This window comes from Cnephaeus nilssonii, assembly GCF_951640355.1.
Source record: "Cnephaeus nilssonii genome assembly, chromosome: 1".
In the NCBI taxonomy this organism is placed as follows: domain Eukaryota; kingdom Metazoa; phylum Chordata; class Mammalia; order Chiroptera; family Vespertilionidae; genus Cnephaeus; species Cnephaeus nilssonii.
Window position 1 is genome coordinate 50,786,785 of NC_137072.1, and position 16,421 is coordinate 50,803,205.

The window sequence follows — 16,421 nt, forward strand, 5'->3', positions numbered from 1 at the left end:
GTGTCCACGCGCACCGGAGGCGTAGGGAGTGCTTCCTGGAGCACAGAGGAGGTCACAAGTCATGTGACGGCGGCTTTCCGAGGAACCTGTCTTGGAAGCTTGTCCCTGAAGAGGCAGTGGACAGCCCCGAACCTTGCTGCGCAGAGAACCAGGCAGCCCAGAGAGCCGGGTAACTGGGCCATTTTGCCAGATGTGCAGGCCTGGGCCCGCGGGCGGCGCGGGCGTTGAGCTGGAAGAGGAGTGGACGCCCCTTCCCCTTTGCTTTGGACTTAGATCCCGGGGGTTGGGGAGGTGGGGTGGGCTAAGGCACATCGGTATCCGGGAACTCCGACTCCCTTCGGTGTCCCCAAGTCCTAGAGGCGCGGATTCGTGCCGCTTGTTAGGGTCGGGGTGCGAGGGAATCCTGACGGGAGAGTCACCAGGAGTTTCTTTTTCAGGCGTGGATATTGCACCTGCGGGAGAAAGGGGTTCATCATGGCGGATGTGAGTTACCCCCCAGCACCAGAGGAAGGAGAGGGTGGAGAGTTTGGAGGAGACTACTGGGCGGGGAGAGGTAGCGCTTCCCAAGTAGAAATTGGTTTCGTTTTGCTCCCCCCCCAACCCCGCCCCCTGATTATTTTCTGCAGGCTCTGCAGTGAGATACTAATGGGAATGGATTTGCTGGGGTCCTGAGTGGGTCTTGGAATGGGGGTGGAGGACACCAAGGTGCCTGTTCGTACTCCCCAAATCCTGTGGGCATAAGAGGCTCTGAACATTTGCCATTTGGGTGTCTAAATTGTGGTTTGCTGCTCGGAATCCTTTTTTTCAGCAAGTGGTCATGGTGTCTTTCTAGGTTCATTGTAGCAATTTTAGTTGATTTCCAACTGACATCTCTTTAGCACAGTAACAAAAGTCAAATTCTAAGTTTAGGTAACTTGTGCTAGTTACTAGAAACTGCAGGACATTAATACTCATACCAGTGCTTATGTTTTACTTCCTGTTACTTTACTTTGCTTACGTACACGCTGGGTGTTCTAAATATTGAACATATATTCATTTCTTACAACTTTGTGAGGTAGGCACTGTCACCGCTGTGTGATAAATGATGATAAGGCACAGGAAGATCAAGTAACTTGCCTCAGGTTACACAGCTAGTACTTGTGGAGTCCAGATACCAACGCAGGCAGTTTCGCTCCAGAGTCCAAGCTCTTAACCATTAAACTAAATAGTCGTTCAGCATTATTATGAATCTGGTTTCTTTTCAGATTGCAAGATTATGTGTTTCAATATTAAGCAACATTTAATGCCCTTACCTCTCCATTTTTGGATGTCTTCCATTATATTTTTGAGACCTTATTAGTCAGGCATAATCAAATCACTATCTATTGAGTATCTGTCTTGCAAAGGTTTCTGTCATAAGGGCTGAGGGTGAAATAATGAAGATTGAGGTGTAATTCCTCTACTTCAGAGTTTTACAACTTAAAAAAATGCTATGCAAGGGATCATAGATATGCATACATTACTGTGTGAAAACTTCAAGTGATTACCTCTGGTTTGTGTCTATCAGGATAGCCTGATTGGAGTATTTGGTGGTTGATATTAGCTCTAAATGATGAGTGGCAACTTTTTAAAAAGTAAGAGAGGGAGAATATTACAAGAATGAATAATCTAAGCAGACTTAGGAAAGGGAGAGGTATGTATGGAAGAACTGTATAGTCCAGTTTAGCTGGGGCTAAGTGTATGTATGAGGGAGTGGTTGGAAGCAGGGCTGTAAACTTAGTCATAGGCCATGTTGTAGAGTCTCAAATGTCTAAAGAATCTATAATAATAAAAGCGTAATATGCTAATTAGACTGAAAGTCCTTCCTTCTGGACAAAGCCCCAGTGGGCGGGGGCCGAGGCAGGGGTGGCCACTGCAGCGGTGGGGGCCAAGGCCCTTGCACGAATTTCGTGCATTGGGCCTCTAGTTTGTACATAGTTCAGTATACAGTTGAGAGCCTTTCAAACATTGGTTCTGAACCTGGCTGCACAGGGAATCATCTGGGGAGCACCTCCAGCCCTGGCATCAAAGTGTGTGTGTGTGTGTGTGTGTGTGTGTGTGTGTGTGTGTGTGTATTAATGCTCCTCATATGTTATCCATAGCAAAGGTTGAAAATCATTGCAATTATGGCTTTAGAGAAGGAGGAAAATATGACTCTTGGCACTGTGTAGAACTGCATGGGATAGAAACATGATACCAGTATACCAATTGGGAGTTCAGTGCAAGTCATAAATAATAAAATGAAGGTAAACCGTAATGTCTGTTGAAAGGGAGAAGGAATCAGTTTAAAAACATTTGACTTCACAGGTGATTTAAAAGTGACAAATGTGAGGTTAGGGTTAACTATTACTCATAGTTTCTAACCTGATGGGGTTTAGAAAACTCATAGTTTTCTAATGGGGTTGGTAGTGCCATTAATGGGAACAAAATGATTGAGAGATTTGGATTTTAGATGACACAGTGATAAGTTGAGATTTTCTTGTCTATGTTTAAAATGAGAGGAAAGCTAAACTGGTGGTGATAACATGAAATAAAATTAACATTAAGGTTTGGAGAATTATAGGGTTTAGAGGTTCAAAACAACAGGTATCTTATTTATCTTTGTAGAGCTCTTAATTGATACCTGCTTGTCAATGAAATTCTCCTGATGAGAAAGTGTATTAAGACAAAGTAAAATAGTTTTTTATTTCTTTTGTCGTAATTATGTCACATGCAAAACACGACATGCATTGTCATATATTTAGTCATGCTAAACACTTGACATATTTTTAGTCATGTGAGGAAATTAAATTTCAGAGAAATAAATGAATTTATCCAGGATTGTTAGTGATGTGTATACATGGAAAGATATTCATAATATATTCTCAAGTGAACACAAGAATAGCAACAGGATTTGAAATAATATGAAAATATGACCTAGTTTTACAGCTAGTATATATTTGTGTTCCCATTTCCAGATATGCTAATCACTTTACATGCATCTTCTCAATAAACTTTAAAATACAATCTTAAGACTTAGGTTGTGCTATTGTCCCTACTCAACAAATAATGAAACTGAGGCTTAGAGAAAAAGGTTAACTTGCTTCAAGTCAAACAACCAGTAAGTATAAAAATCAGAAAAGGAAGGAAAACACAAACAGGAAAGGTTAGGAATGGTGACTTAAGGTCCCTAAAATGTGAATAGGGCAGGATCTAGAGAATTAGTACAAGGCATGTTATTATATGATCTGTTAATGTTCTCTTTCAGGACCTAAAGCGATTCCTGTATAAAAAGTTACCAAGGTAAAAAAATTATTGCCATTAAATAAATTCTGCATAACAGGTTAATTTTATGTAGCATTTTGTTTCTTGCTATCTTAGACTAAATATTGTGTGAATGTAATGCTATTATTTAGCACTTTACCTAACATAGCCCTAGGTAGCATGAATAATACCCTTTGAATTTGCAGATAACATGGAGCCTAGATAGGTTACTAGAGTACGTTTATTTCTCTGTAAAAAAACTTTTATCAGGAGTAGTTTGAACAGTGTTTGCCTACTTCTTTCCATATACCTTAAGATATATGAAAGCTATGTCCTTAAGATAAGGAACAGGCAGCTTTTCTGTGCCATGGCAAATTGGCATGCTCCTAAGTTTGAATCAGCTTTCAACATTTTGTCCAGTGTTGTGAAATATCTCTGAGAGTTCTTTAATAGGAAGCTTTTTTGCCAGTGTCATTTCCTCTGGGGCATCTTTATCCTTTTCATCACAACCGCTTTCTCATTTATGTCAGTAAGTCCACCTTCACTAAGTTCTCTGGCTGTACATTTTGTGCAGAACAATGATAATGTCAACCTCTCAGCCAGCTATTTCTTTTCTAACTCCATTTAATTTCTATTCAGATTTCACTTCCCCATATTATCACTTTTCGTTTCTTTGCTGTATTTCATCTTTATTGGCCTCATTTCAGTTATTTTTTAATATCACTGGACAATGAGATAACACTGCATGTTTTGTTCTCTGCATAAACTAAACAACAGATGCTCAGTGATCAATCACCAACACTCTTTGAAAAAAGTGATGTGACTACTTATTGATCACAATGTGTGTCTGTTATGTCAGTTATTTACATAGTAATGTGTGAACTAAAGAGCGTGAAGTTTGTATTCTATATAATTATCCAGTTAATGTATCATACTTACGGAAAATTGACCCATGCTGTTGAGGGAGAATGGTGTTATTTAATCTGGCAATTAAAATGTTTCTAAATTAGAATTTTACAAAAATGAGGGCTTTCTGTATTATATTGAAAGGATGCTAAAATTGGTGATGGGAGGGGGAATATCACACTGATGACAAAATACAGAAATGGAGGTATAGCTGATATTTGTAAGAAGGCTATTTGTAAAAACATAATGAAAATCTTTCCATAATGGAAAGAAAAGGATTAGTACAAAGTGGTGTTTTTTTCCATCATGACTGAGGGTAGTTTAATTCATATTCGTGACCATTTCTTCTTGATGGTAGGCGTATTGCAACCCAAGAGCCAAAAGAATGGAGAAATAATATTATTGAACATTTATAAAGAAAATATTAGAATACACACTGATTTGTTGCTAGATGTATGTAAGTTAAGGGTTTGGACACAGGCAGCCTAGCTTCAGAGCAGTGGGTCCATGCTCTTAATTGTACTGCTACGCCTCTCAACCAAGTCAGTTTTGTTTTGTTTGTTTTTTAATTCTCTGTTAAATATAGTTCTTGGATTTGTATTTTTAAATCTAGTTGTGACTCAAGCAGTCTCAGGCTTAAATAGTCACAACTTTGTGTTTTAAAATAACCAAATATTTCATTATTATATTAATAAAACTAAGTATGATGTCTTTTTAATATATTTTTATTGATTTCAAAGAGGAAGGAAGCGGGAGAGAGAGGTAGAAACATCCATGATGAGAGAGAATCATGGATTGGCTGCCTCCTGCAAGTCCCCCACTGGGGATCAAGACCACAACCCGGGCATGTGCCCTTCACCGGAATCGAACCTGGGACCTTTCTATCCACTGAGCCAAACCAGCTAGGGCTAAGTATGATGTCATTGATTACCAGTGTAACATTTGCTTTTGGGGAGAGGGGAGATAAAAATGTTTTAGTGCTGGTGTTGCTCAGTCATGGGTCGATTCCCTGTCAGGATACATGCCCAGGTTTCGCGCTGGATCCCCTGTAGGGGGTATGCAGGAGGCAGTGATTCTCTCTCATCAGTGATGTTTCTATCTCTCCCTTTCCTTTCTCTGAAATCAATAAAAACATGTTAAAAATTGTTTTAGTAAGTATAAGATTTAGATTTCTGCAGAATATTTCATACTATTTCATTTATTTCTTCTAAAAGTGTATTGTACCTATCAATGCATTATGTTTATTTTCAATTATTAGTGAAAATCTATTCTGGTTACTCTTTGTTAACTGTGTGTAGAATGGGAAACGCCTTTTATATTTGTGACCTGATTTCTTTTAAGTGGTTACTTTAAGTATGTGAGTAATTTTTCTACTTTGTTGGACAGTTATCTCTGTGAATTTGAAATCCATTAAAAAGGAGATCTTTTTAATTTCTACCTCCTCTTTTGGTGCTTTAGTTGGCATTTAAGTTAATTACTATTGAAAGAAAAAAGGTACCTATGGTGACACAGATTTTTAAAACATTTTTGTAGTACTCTTTACCTGTTTTTTAATTTGCTTATTTTTTGAGTAGGCAGTCCTATCTAATAATAGACAAATATGCAAATTGACCATACCTCCGACACCACAAGCCACGCCCACCGTCCAATCAGAGCGAGTATGCAAATTAACCCAAACCAAGATGGCTATAGCCACAGAGAGCAAGGTTTCCTAGGTAACAGAGGAAGCCAAGCTTTCCGCCTGTCCTTGCCAGGCCTAAGCCTCCACTCAAGCTACAAAGTTTCAATTATAGAAGGTAAACAAATTCAAACAAATGGCGGCAGAATGGAGCTTGAGAGAGCAGGCCAGGGTTGCCGCCGGCAACAGGGGAAGCAAAGCTTTCCGCACACCCTGGCCGGACCCACCTTCTTGAGGCAACAAAGTTTCAATTATAACCCCAACACAAATGGCTGCCGGCCTCAGAGGGAGCCCTAGGCTTGGCTCCGCTCCAGGCTACAAAGTTTCAATTGTAGAAGGAAAATAAATTCTAGATACCAGGGCCTCTGCTTGGGTTGCCAGGGGGCGTGGCCGGCCTGCAAACCACCACAGGCCCCTCACTCAGGCTGCCCCACACCCCAAGGGAACCCCCACCTGATCCGGGACGCCCTTTAGGGCAAACCAGCTGGCCCCCACCCCTGTACCAGGCCTCTGTCCTATCTAATAAAAGAGTAATATGCAGATTGATCATCACTGCAACACACAATATGGCTGCCCCCATGTGGTCAAAGATCCTGCCCCCATGTGGACACAAGATGGCCACCACAAGATGGCCAGCAGGAGAGGGCAGTTGGGAGGCACCCGGCCTGCAAGGGAGGGCAGTTGAGAGGGACCAAGCCTGCAAGGGAGGGCAGTTGGAGGTGATCAACCCTGCAGGAGAGGGCAGTTAGGGGTGACCAGGCCGGCAGAGGAGGGAAGTTAGGGGCAAACTGGCTGGCAGCAGAGTGGTTAGGGGGTGATCAGGCTGGCAGGCAGAAGCAGTTAGGGGCAATCAGGAAGGCAGGCAGGCAAGCAGTTGGGAGCCAGCAGTCCTGGATTGTGAGAGGGATGTCCCATATTGGAGAGGGTACAGGCTGGGCTGAGGGACAACCCCCCTCCGTGCACGGGCCTCTGGTACATTCATAAAGTTCACTATTCAAGAGTTAATTGAAGGATATAGAATGAGAACTTTCCCATCATTGCCCTTCAACCATGTAGTTCCCCTCTCATAGGCACCCATTGTTACCTACAGGCAAACATGTATATATATAAACATACATATTTGCTTGTATACATAGAGGTCTCAGACTGCTATAATACAAAGTACCATAGATTGGATATTTCTTTTATTTTTATTTTTATTGATTTCAGAGAGGGAGGGATAGAAACATCAATGATAAGACAGAATCATAGATGGGTTGCTTCCTGCACATCCCGTTCTGAGGATTGAGCCAGCAATCCGGGCATGTGCCCTGACTGGGAATTGAACCATGACCTCCTGGTTCATAGGTCAACATCCAACCATGTGAGCCACACTGACCAGGCTGGATATTTCTTATATATAAATTATCAAAATTTATTTCTCCTAGTTCTAGAGGCTGGAAGTCCCAAGATCAGGGCACCAGCATGGCTGGGTTCTGGTGAAGGCCCTCTTCTGGGTTGCAGATTGCAGACTTCTCATATGCTCACGCAGGGAAGGAGAGCTAGCTAGCTTTCTAGCCTCTTATAAGGGCACTGAGTACATTCATGAGGGCTCCACCCACATGGCCCAGTGACCTCCCAAAAGTCCATCTCCAAATACCATCACATTGGGATTAGGGTTTCAGCACAGGAATTTGGAGGGTGACAAACATTTAATCTATTGTAACATACACATATGAATGCCTACATGTGTTGTTATATAAGTTGCTTCTTGTACACACTATTCAAAACCATGTGCTTTTTCACTTAACATCTGTAAGTTTGAGATCAGTCCTTCCCAGTACATGAAGAGCTGCTTCTTTGTTTGCAGAGTATTCCATTGCATTTATGTCATAACTTACTTAACTTGTTCTTTTTGATGGTTAGTTAGGTTACCAATCTTTTTCTATTTCAAGAGATGGTGCCATTGGTAACTGCACAAAGTATGTGTGGGTGTCTCAAGTATCTGTAGGATATATTTTTATGTAATCTAGTTTTTAACTTAGAAGAATATATTATTTTATGTATTAATCACATAGGTTATGTTTCAATCCATAGATAATTTTAGGATTTAATGATAATAGAAAATAATACTAGTAAATATACACAATTGTTTCATCTTTCTTATTTTTAATGGCTTTGTTTGTAACATTTTCTCCTCAAATTGTAATAACACTTCTCTGACAAACATTTTTTGACAGTGAGATTTAAAAACATATAATTTCAGTAATAGGAATATAAGTTAATGTGAATATTACTCATTGCTTAGTTAAAATATTATGGTTAACACAATACGGAATGATAATTCTAGGTTATATAGTAGGAACATTGAGCATATTTCTGAGTTGCAACCTACATATGGTATAAGATAGTTACAAGGCTCTATGTTTTACATAAATATTGAAAGTTTGAGGATGTTTCCTCATTATAATTTTTGACACTATACTTTTGTGCTCTAGCAGTTCTTATAATAATTTAATACTTAAACTGTAGTGATAAACTATATCATCAGGGTGCAAAAATGATACCCTGATATTAATAATAATTAGTATTTTAATGTAAACCTATATACCAACCTCTACATGTATTATTTTATTGAATTTTGCAATAGCCAAAAAGTACACTTTTCCCCATTTTCAGATTGTTAACTGAGGCTTAGAGAGTTTTATAACTGGCCCATGGTAGCATAAATAGTAAGCAGGAGAGCCTGGGTGCAACTCAGGCCTTTTTAACTTCAGTGGTATAGCCTTGACCATTCTGCTTACTGCTCCTTATATAGACACTAGAGGCCTGGTGCACGAAATTCGTGCACTCGGGGTGGGGGGAAGTCCCTCAGCCCGGCCTGCGCCCTCTCGCAGTCCGGGAGCCCTCAGGGGATGTCCGACTGATGGCTTAGGCCCGGATATCTGGCAGTGGGACATCCTTAGCGCTGCCACGGAGGCAGGTGAGGCTTGTGCCACTGCCGCTGCACTCACCAGCTGTGAGCCAGGCTTCTGGCTGAGCGGCACTCCCCCTGTGGGAGGGCACTGACCACCAGTGGGCAGCTCCTGCATTGAGCGTCTGCCTGCTGGTGGTCAGTGCACGTCATAGCGACCAGTCATTCCCCAGTTTGGTCAATTTGCATATTAGCCCATAGGATGGCTGAAAGGGTTGCTGCATAACCTACATTCTTCTCATCCAATTTCTTCAGCTTCAAATGATCTTTGTGCCCTTCTCTTAATCAGCGCCATAACATCTAAGCTGAGCTTTTACTTCCTCAGGGAAGCCTTCCTTGACCCACCTTGGCCCTCCCCTCTCTGCGTTATAGGCTCTCATATCCCCACAGATCACTTAATTAGCACTTGCCACAATTGTAGCTTTTTATTTGTTAGTGCAAGATTATTTGATGGATAGTTACTTTCCTTTTAGATTGTAAGTTTTGTGAAGACTGACTTTATTTTTGATTAGCATGGTATTATAAATATTCAGTGCCACAAATATTGGGCACTTGTTATGAGAATGAATGAAAGAAAAGTCTGTCTTTGCCATTGTATCCACTGCTGATAACCTGCCATACTTTTGTAAACCACAGAATAATTAGCAATTTTAATGGAGAATCAGCTATGTTTTAGCTCTTCATCAATAAACTATATAAATTGTAAAGATTATAAATATTGTCAGTGATGCACATTCATTTAATTTCTGAAAGAGTTTTAGTAAACAGTAAAGAATTGAGTTTCCATGGTTTTTCAGAAATACACATGAAAATTATCATTATGACTTTGAGGTACACATTTTCAGAAAGTGAAATGTTTTATATATTTTTTCTTTCTAGTGTTGAAGGGCTTCATGCTATTGTTGTGTCAGACAGAGACGGGGTGCCTGTTATTAAAGGTAAAATGAGAACTTAACATGCTGGTGTCATGTTTGCTTTAGAATAAAGATGTACTTACGTCCGAGTAGTACAGAAGCAAGCATATGAAACCCATTTCAGAAAATTTAGGAGAAGGTCTTTGGGGAGAAATGTTTGCTTTTGTATGTTGAAGGCTGTGTTGAAACTTATAACTTATTACATGTTAAATGTATCATGTTGCCATTCAGAGCTTAAGCATGGATTTAATGACAGGCCCAGTTTCCCATTAAAGACATGTTATGGTATAATATAAACCAAGCATGTCAAACTTGCGGCCCACAATGAGTATTATTTTGGCCCAGCCAATATAACGGTATGTAAGAAAGGTTTTAATAAAAATTTCATAACTTAATTTTTACAATATCCCATTATACATAATTATTAATAACAAATTACAATGTTCACTAATGACTGATTACTATAATCGTGTTGCATTCATTTCCCTTATGCGCCTTATGTGAAGGCGCACCATTTCTCTTCATTAATATTAGCAGCGAATATTTTAGCAGCCGATTGCCACATCATTAGTCTTGTACTGTCTTGTTTGGTATGCGCAACAGGATATATTTCGCTTTCGGAGAACAAGAAAAATAGGTTTATTTGCATTATGCCTATTAATTTGTGCAGTTATTCAGTATCTGGTAAGTTAATGTTCAAGAAAAAATAATTTTTATTAAAATGTTCTATTATTTTATGTTAACTATTACTCATTTACTTCAGCCCTTTGTATTCAGCATGTCTCTATCAAAATAAATCTACGTTTCTATGAAAATTGAAGCTTTTGTTTTTTTGCAGCCCACATAAACTTAAACCTTGTTTATTTGGCCTGTGTTAGCCTTTGAGTTTGACTTGCTTGATATAAACCATTAGTAATTCTTAAGTGATGAGGCTGGGCATGTATGCAGCTAGATATATTATACATAAAGACTCCTCCCCCCCAATATATATTTTTATCAGTAGTTTTAGGATAGACATCCATATATTTGAATCAACATACTATTGGTTGTTTTTGTTTAATCTTTCTTGATTCTGTACTTCTTTACTGGAAATAAGATTTTTAAAAACTTTTTAAGTTTCACAAAACTTTTAGTTAACCAGAATCTTACAAGAATTTTTTACCTAAAGAAGAGCTTGCTAACCTAAAAAGAGAACTTTTTACCTAATTTAAGCCTTTTTTTTTTTTTTTTTTAGTGTATTTGCTGTCACAGTCAGTATATACTAAGAACATTTTACTACTCTCTCTGGTATCATCAGTGGATGGGTATAGTTATACTAGGACACTATAATAGCTTTACCAAAGAAAGTAAATAATGCTCTATACTTTTTATTGCCGATTTATTTTCTACCTGGGTTTATCATACATGTCAGGTAATTTTAGACTTGAGTTAAAGGAAGTTTAGAAATAATTTATTTACTTTGTTTTATAAATGAAGATTGTCAAGTACATTGTTATTCCTAAGTTGCAATGTGAGTCAGTGACAAAATAATATTAGAACCCATCATTTCCTGATGTGTGCTTTCTGACTTACTATAAAACATAGGTGTCTATGGGCAAGTCACTTGTCTTTTCTTAGTTCTGTAATGAAGGCTGTAAACAAAATAATGTCAGATTTGCCAGCTCTAATATTCTGTCTGAGGATCTCTGTGTTAAAGCCTTACACTTGCACAACTAACTCCATGACTTAATGAGTGAAGGAAAAAGTTGGCCAGCTGCAGAATTATTAATACCAATAAGCAATACTACTATGGGTTTTATGAGAGCAAAGTTTTCCGAAACTTTTTTAAAATTCTAGCTTGGCTGTCAGTTAATGAGAATATTCAGTTTATTAAATGTACTGATTGCTCTGTCTGGATACTTCAGTTAGTTAGAACAGCTTCCCGAAACACCAGCGTTGTGGATTTGATCTACAGTCAGATCACATACAAGAAGCAACCAATGAATGCATAAATAAGTGAAACAACAGTTTGATGTACCTCTCTCCCCCCCTCCTTCCAAAATCAGTCACTCAATAAAATATATAAATGTACTGATTAATCTGGGTTTTAAGGTAGGTCGATATTAAAGAAATATAAACATTTAATATTCTTTTTAAAAATAAAAAAATATTGTGAGAGTCATCATTTGTTCCCTTAGTTATGATTGCTCACTCACATCTCAGCAGTTTTTCACACCTGAATTGATGAGACGCAGTTAGTGATGTGGTTTTAAATATTGGAAACAGAACGCTTGTGCTTGTTATTTTTACAGATATATGTCTTAAAAAGGTGCTGCAAATCTTTCTACCATGTTCACTGCATAATTTTTACTTAAATCATTTGTATTTCCAGTGGCCAATGATAATGCTCCAGAGCATGCTTTGAGACCTGGTTTCTTATCTACTTTTGCCCTTGCAACAGACCAAGGGAGCAAACTTGGACTTTCAAAAAATAAAAGTATCATCTGTTACTATAATACCTACCAGGTAAGTTCATAACTATTGAATGGTTTGCTGATTTCACCTGTTACTATGTTTTCTATATAAAATAGCTTGTGCTATCATTCTAAATTTGAGTTTTGAAAGGGGTGGAATTTTAAGATCTTAGCCTTCAGATGGATTATGTTTCACAGAAGTGATTTTCTTCAAATTTGACACCAGGAATTAATTACTGTGGGAAGTAATTAAAAAGATGTAATAATAGAGTACATGTTAACCTGGAAAGGGTAAGTCAGGTCACTCTTACCTCCAGTAGATGGTGCCCTTAGCTTAACAATTGTGATTTCTCAAATGACACTTGTGTTGTTGGTGACAGATAAAATTTTCTCTTGAAAGTCAAATGATAAGGTATTTAAATTTGTTATTTTAGCTAATTCCTTCATTTGGTTTGGGATATATGTACATATGGAAAATATACAATTATATGTAGGGTGTCCCAAGAAAGGTATACACACACTTTGAAAAATTGTAAAGGCAGTGTTTATTAAAATACATTTTATTTTCAAAATTGAACTATCAGCTGTTAAAATATGTATACATATTTTGGGGGGACACCCTGTATATAAATAAGTGAGGTTATTAATTGTGGGAAAGAAATTAGTTGCTACGTACTTCTTGATCTCCAGCTACATTTTCTTTAAAATAAATTAATCACTTGTCTGTTTGAGTGATGCTTACCAAAATATGACTTATGTACTACTGATGATGATACACATTTAACATCTTTTTATTTTAAAAGTTGTATATTTTAATGTATATTGGTAAACAAATAACCCATCTGGCCTTTAACTTGACTGATAAGGATTAGATTGAAGCTAAGTTAAAGATAGTTGATTTAAAGTTAATTTAAATTTGTTTAAATTATAGTAGTACATAGGAGGCAGAAAAATCATGAAGATATAGCTACTGGAATGAGAAATACTTCCTTAGCCATTTAATTATTAAATTTTTATTGAGCTCTTACTATGTAATTGACACTCTGCTGGTCTTTAGAGATAAAACAATGAAGACACAGTCCCACCTTAAAAACTTTCCAGGCTAAATGGTGTTGTCTCTAAGAGATATTCAGTAACTCTGTTTCATGGAAATATTTATTTTCATCTCTTTCATATTTCATGAGGTAATACCATGATACTGGGCTGTTACCTTACACATTGACCATTTAAAGGTTTTTTGAAAGATTAAGATAGTTCATTGAATTATACTGCCTTTTCACAATACAACATAATATTTAGATCTTCTTTTCTTTTTAGGTGGTTCAGTTTAATCGTTTACCTTTGGTGGTGAGTTTCATAGCCAGCAGCAATGCCAATACAGGTATGTTTTAATTACCTTAAATGCAGCTTTAAAAAAATATATATTGATTCCAGAGAGGAAGGGAGAGGGAGAGAAATATAGAAATATAAATGATGAGAGAATCATTGATTGGCTGCCTCCTGTTAAATGCAGCTTTTAATTGTTTATGATACTGTATCTAAATAGTCTAATATGATAGGATTAGTAGATTTAGGGTAAAAAAAATCTGAATTTGTGGGCAAGGTCTTGGCTCTCTGAAAAAATAAATTCTCTGTTATCCATATCTGTATAATGGAGCTAATATCTGCTTGTGTGGGTAAGTTATCCTTTAAGATAAAAAGAAAATTAAATGTTATCTTTACCACTTGAATGCTATGTCTTGCTCACGTTAAAAGACCTTTAGAAAACAAAAAGAGAGTAGAGAGCCAAACAAAAGTAAAATGGTCAAGGATGAGTTAAATTCCATATAGACCAATCTATTAGAATTTTTAAAATCTTGGATGATAGTGAGCAAGATGACTATGAGGATTGTGAATAGGGTGAACATAATCACATTCTTTCTGAGGGTTGAGGAATTGAGAACAAACACTAGAAAGCCGTATTTTCCATAGAGGATAGTAAGATCCAATTATATCCAGTAGCCTTCACTGGGTATTTATGTGTAAAGTAACAGTATTTAGTTGAATTGTATTTTTTTTAACTCCCTTTGGATAAAGTGGTTTGTTTGTTTTTTTAGGGTCTGTCTCCTTCAAATTTGACCACTGTTTAGAGCAAATTCTATTTCTATCTATGTCTCTGAAGCCAGTCCTTAGATTCCTGGTCTTTAAAATGAGGGGTTTAGATTTGATGATCTATTAGTTCCCTTCCATTTCTAATGTATTGAAGCTGTAAAATATATATGTGAAAACACTTTGTAAATTATACAGTGGTGGGCAAAAGTAGATTTATAGTTGTAATACAAATAAATAATACAATAATTAATAAATAATACTAGAATGAACTCTTAATTTCATGTACTCACAACTGTAAACCTACTTTTGCTTACCCCTGTATAGGATAGTGGTATCAATATTTTAAGTATATTAAACAGTAATTGTGATAAATCACATACTAACTCATTGGTTGTTGTAAATTATGACGTTGTACAGAATTAAATTTTAGTATCTAGAACATTTCCTTGAGAATCCCAGATGCTTTTAATATTCTGTGAGAAAGAGGAAGATCCATATTTATCTTATAATAATAAAAGCGTAATATGCTAATTAGACCGGACAACCTTCTGGACGAAGCTGGGGCTGAGAGGGCTGAGGCAGCCGCTGCAGTGGACAGGGGCAGAGGCCGAGGCGGCTGCCGCAGCGGCAGGAACCAAGGCAGAAGCCCCTGGCCACCGCAGCAGCGGGGGGGGGGGCCAAGGCCTTGACAGCGGGTTGGGGCCGCGGCAGGGGCCGAGCCCCTTACACGAATTTCGTACATGGGGCCTCTAGTTTCAACATAAAATAAGCAGTGTCTACAATATGTAGCCTTTCACTCTGGTAAATTAAGGAGAAGCTAGACATGCTAATTATTACACTAGGTTGTCTTCCAGATTCATCATTGAACTTTCTTTTAAACATGGAAGAAAGTTCATAATGAATATGAGTTTTTTGGTTAATTTACTTAGAATTAGAATATTTTGCTTTAGTTACGGGGAATAAATTATATCTCATTTACTTTTTACTTTTTAGTAATAATTTCAACCAAAGGTAATTTAAGTCGAAGACTTTTTTCATGAACATTTTTTCTAAGGTTCTAATTTTTCTTAATCTCTTTGTTTTAGGACTAATTGTCAGCTTAGAAAAAGAACTTGCTCCATTATTTGAAGAATTGAGACAAGTTGTAGAAGTTTCTTAACCTGACAGTGGTTTTGATGTCTACCTTATCTTCATTATAATAGACAAGATATCAATCTAGCAATCTTGAGACCACAACATACTTGTATCCATGTACCCAAAAAAGGGTCCCTTTTTTACCTTGTACTAAAAATTTATGGACAGATTGTTATCTTTTCTTGTATAGGTCTTATTTACTGAGATCTGGGGATACCACAGAAATGGTTCTGTCTATCACAGCTCCCATGGAGTTAGTCCAGTCCCCAAATCTGCATGAGATTCTATTGGGTGGGTCGGAATCAAAATGGTCCTTTGATCCACTTGAGCCATGAAGTGCTCCCCCTTGTACATTCTGCCAGGCCTGCGGATAGAAGCAGATCTATTTTATTGTGAATAATAATGAGGACATATTTTTTTCATATTGTTTTATTTCTTTGCATTAAGTGTGGGGACATAAAATGGCTTAGTAAAAGTAATAAAATCAGTACAATCACTAACTTTCCTGTGTATATATTATTTTGCAATATAGATGAATATTACTAATTGATTTGATTCTTCTCAGAGGGTGCTGCTGTTCAATAAAAATGATAGCTAATGGTTTTCCACCCACTCTGCTTCCTATAACCAATCAGTGTTTTAATGTTTGTGCATTGTTCGTAAAATTTAGGTATGATTCATTATTGAGCTCTGTTCCCAATATTGATACATACGTAAACATGATACTACAGCCATTTTTTTCAATACGTGAGTATAAATAAAATAGTATTTTTAAAAGTATAGTTTGAACACTATAGTTTCAAAAGTTTAAAGATATAATTACTTAATTCACTCTTTTCAACCATATGAATAAGTAGTGAGTGTTTCTTGTGGATATTCATTTGGAGATAGTTTTACGTGGCATAAACTGTCAGTAGGAAAATAAATATTCATGAGCCTAATTTAATCTCTGTGAAATTGGTACATATTTCTAGAATTTGCCCTTTATATTCAGGAATTCAGTCCGTTATTCACAGTGGTTAATTTCCTCC

At 37.3% G+C, this 16,421-nt stretch overlaps 1 protein-coding gene across 1 annotated transcript; it reads left to right on the forward strand.

Moving 5' to 3' along the window:
* The first annotated feature begins 38 nt into the window (after positions 1 to 38).
* LAMTOR3 (late endosomal/lysosomal adaptor, MAPK and MTOR activator 3) lies at positions 39 to 16,137 on the forward strand. Its single transcript, XM_079773273.1, has 7 exons — positions 39 to 169; positions 438 to 483; positions 3,266 to 3,300; positions 9,678 to 9,736; positions 12,084 to 12,217; positions 13,483 to 13,546; positions 15,342 to 16,137. Exons 2-7 carry the CDS (start codon positions 475 to 477, stop codon positions 15,413 to 15,415), a joined length of 375 nt encoding a protein of 124 aa, XP_079629399.1. The 5' UTR covers positions 39 to 169; positions 438 to 474; the 3' UTR covers positions 15,416 to 16,137.
* Positions 16,138 to 16,421: the final 284 nt, after the last annotated feature.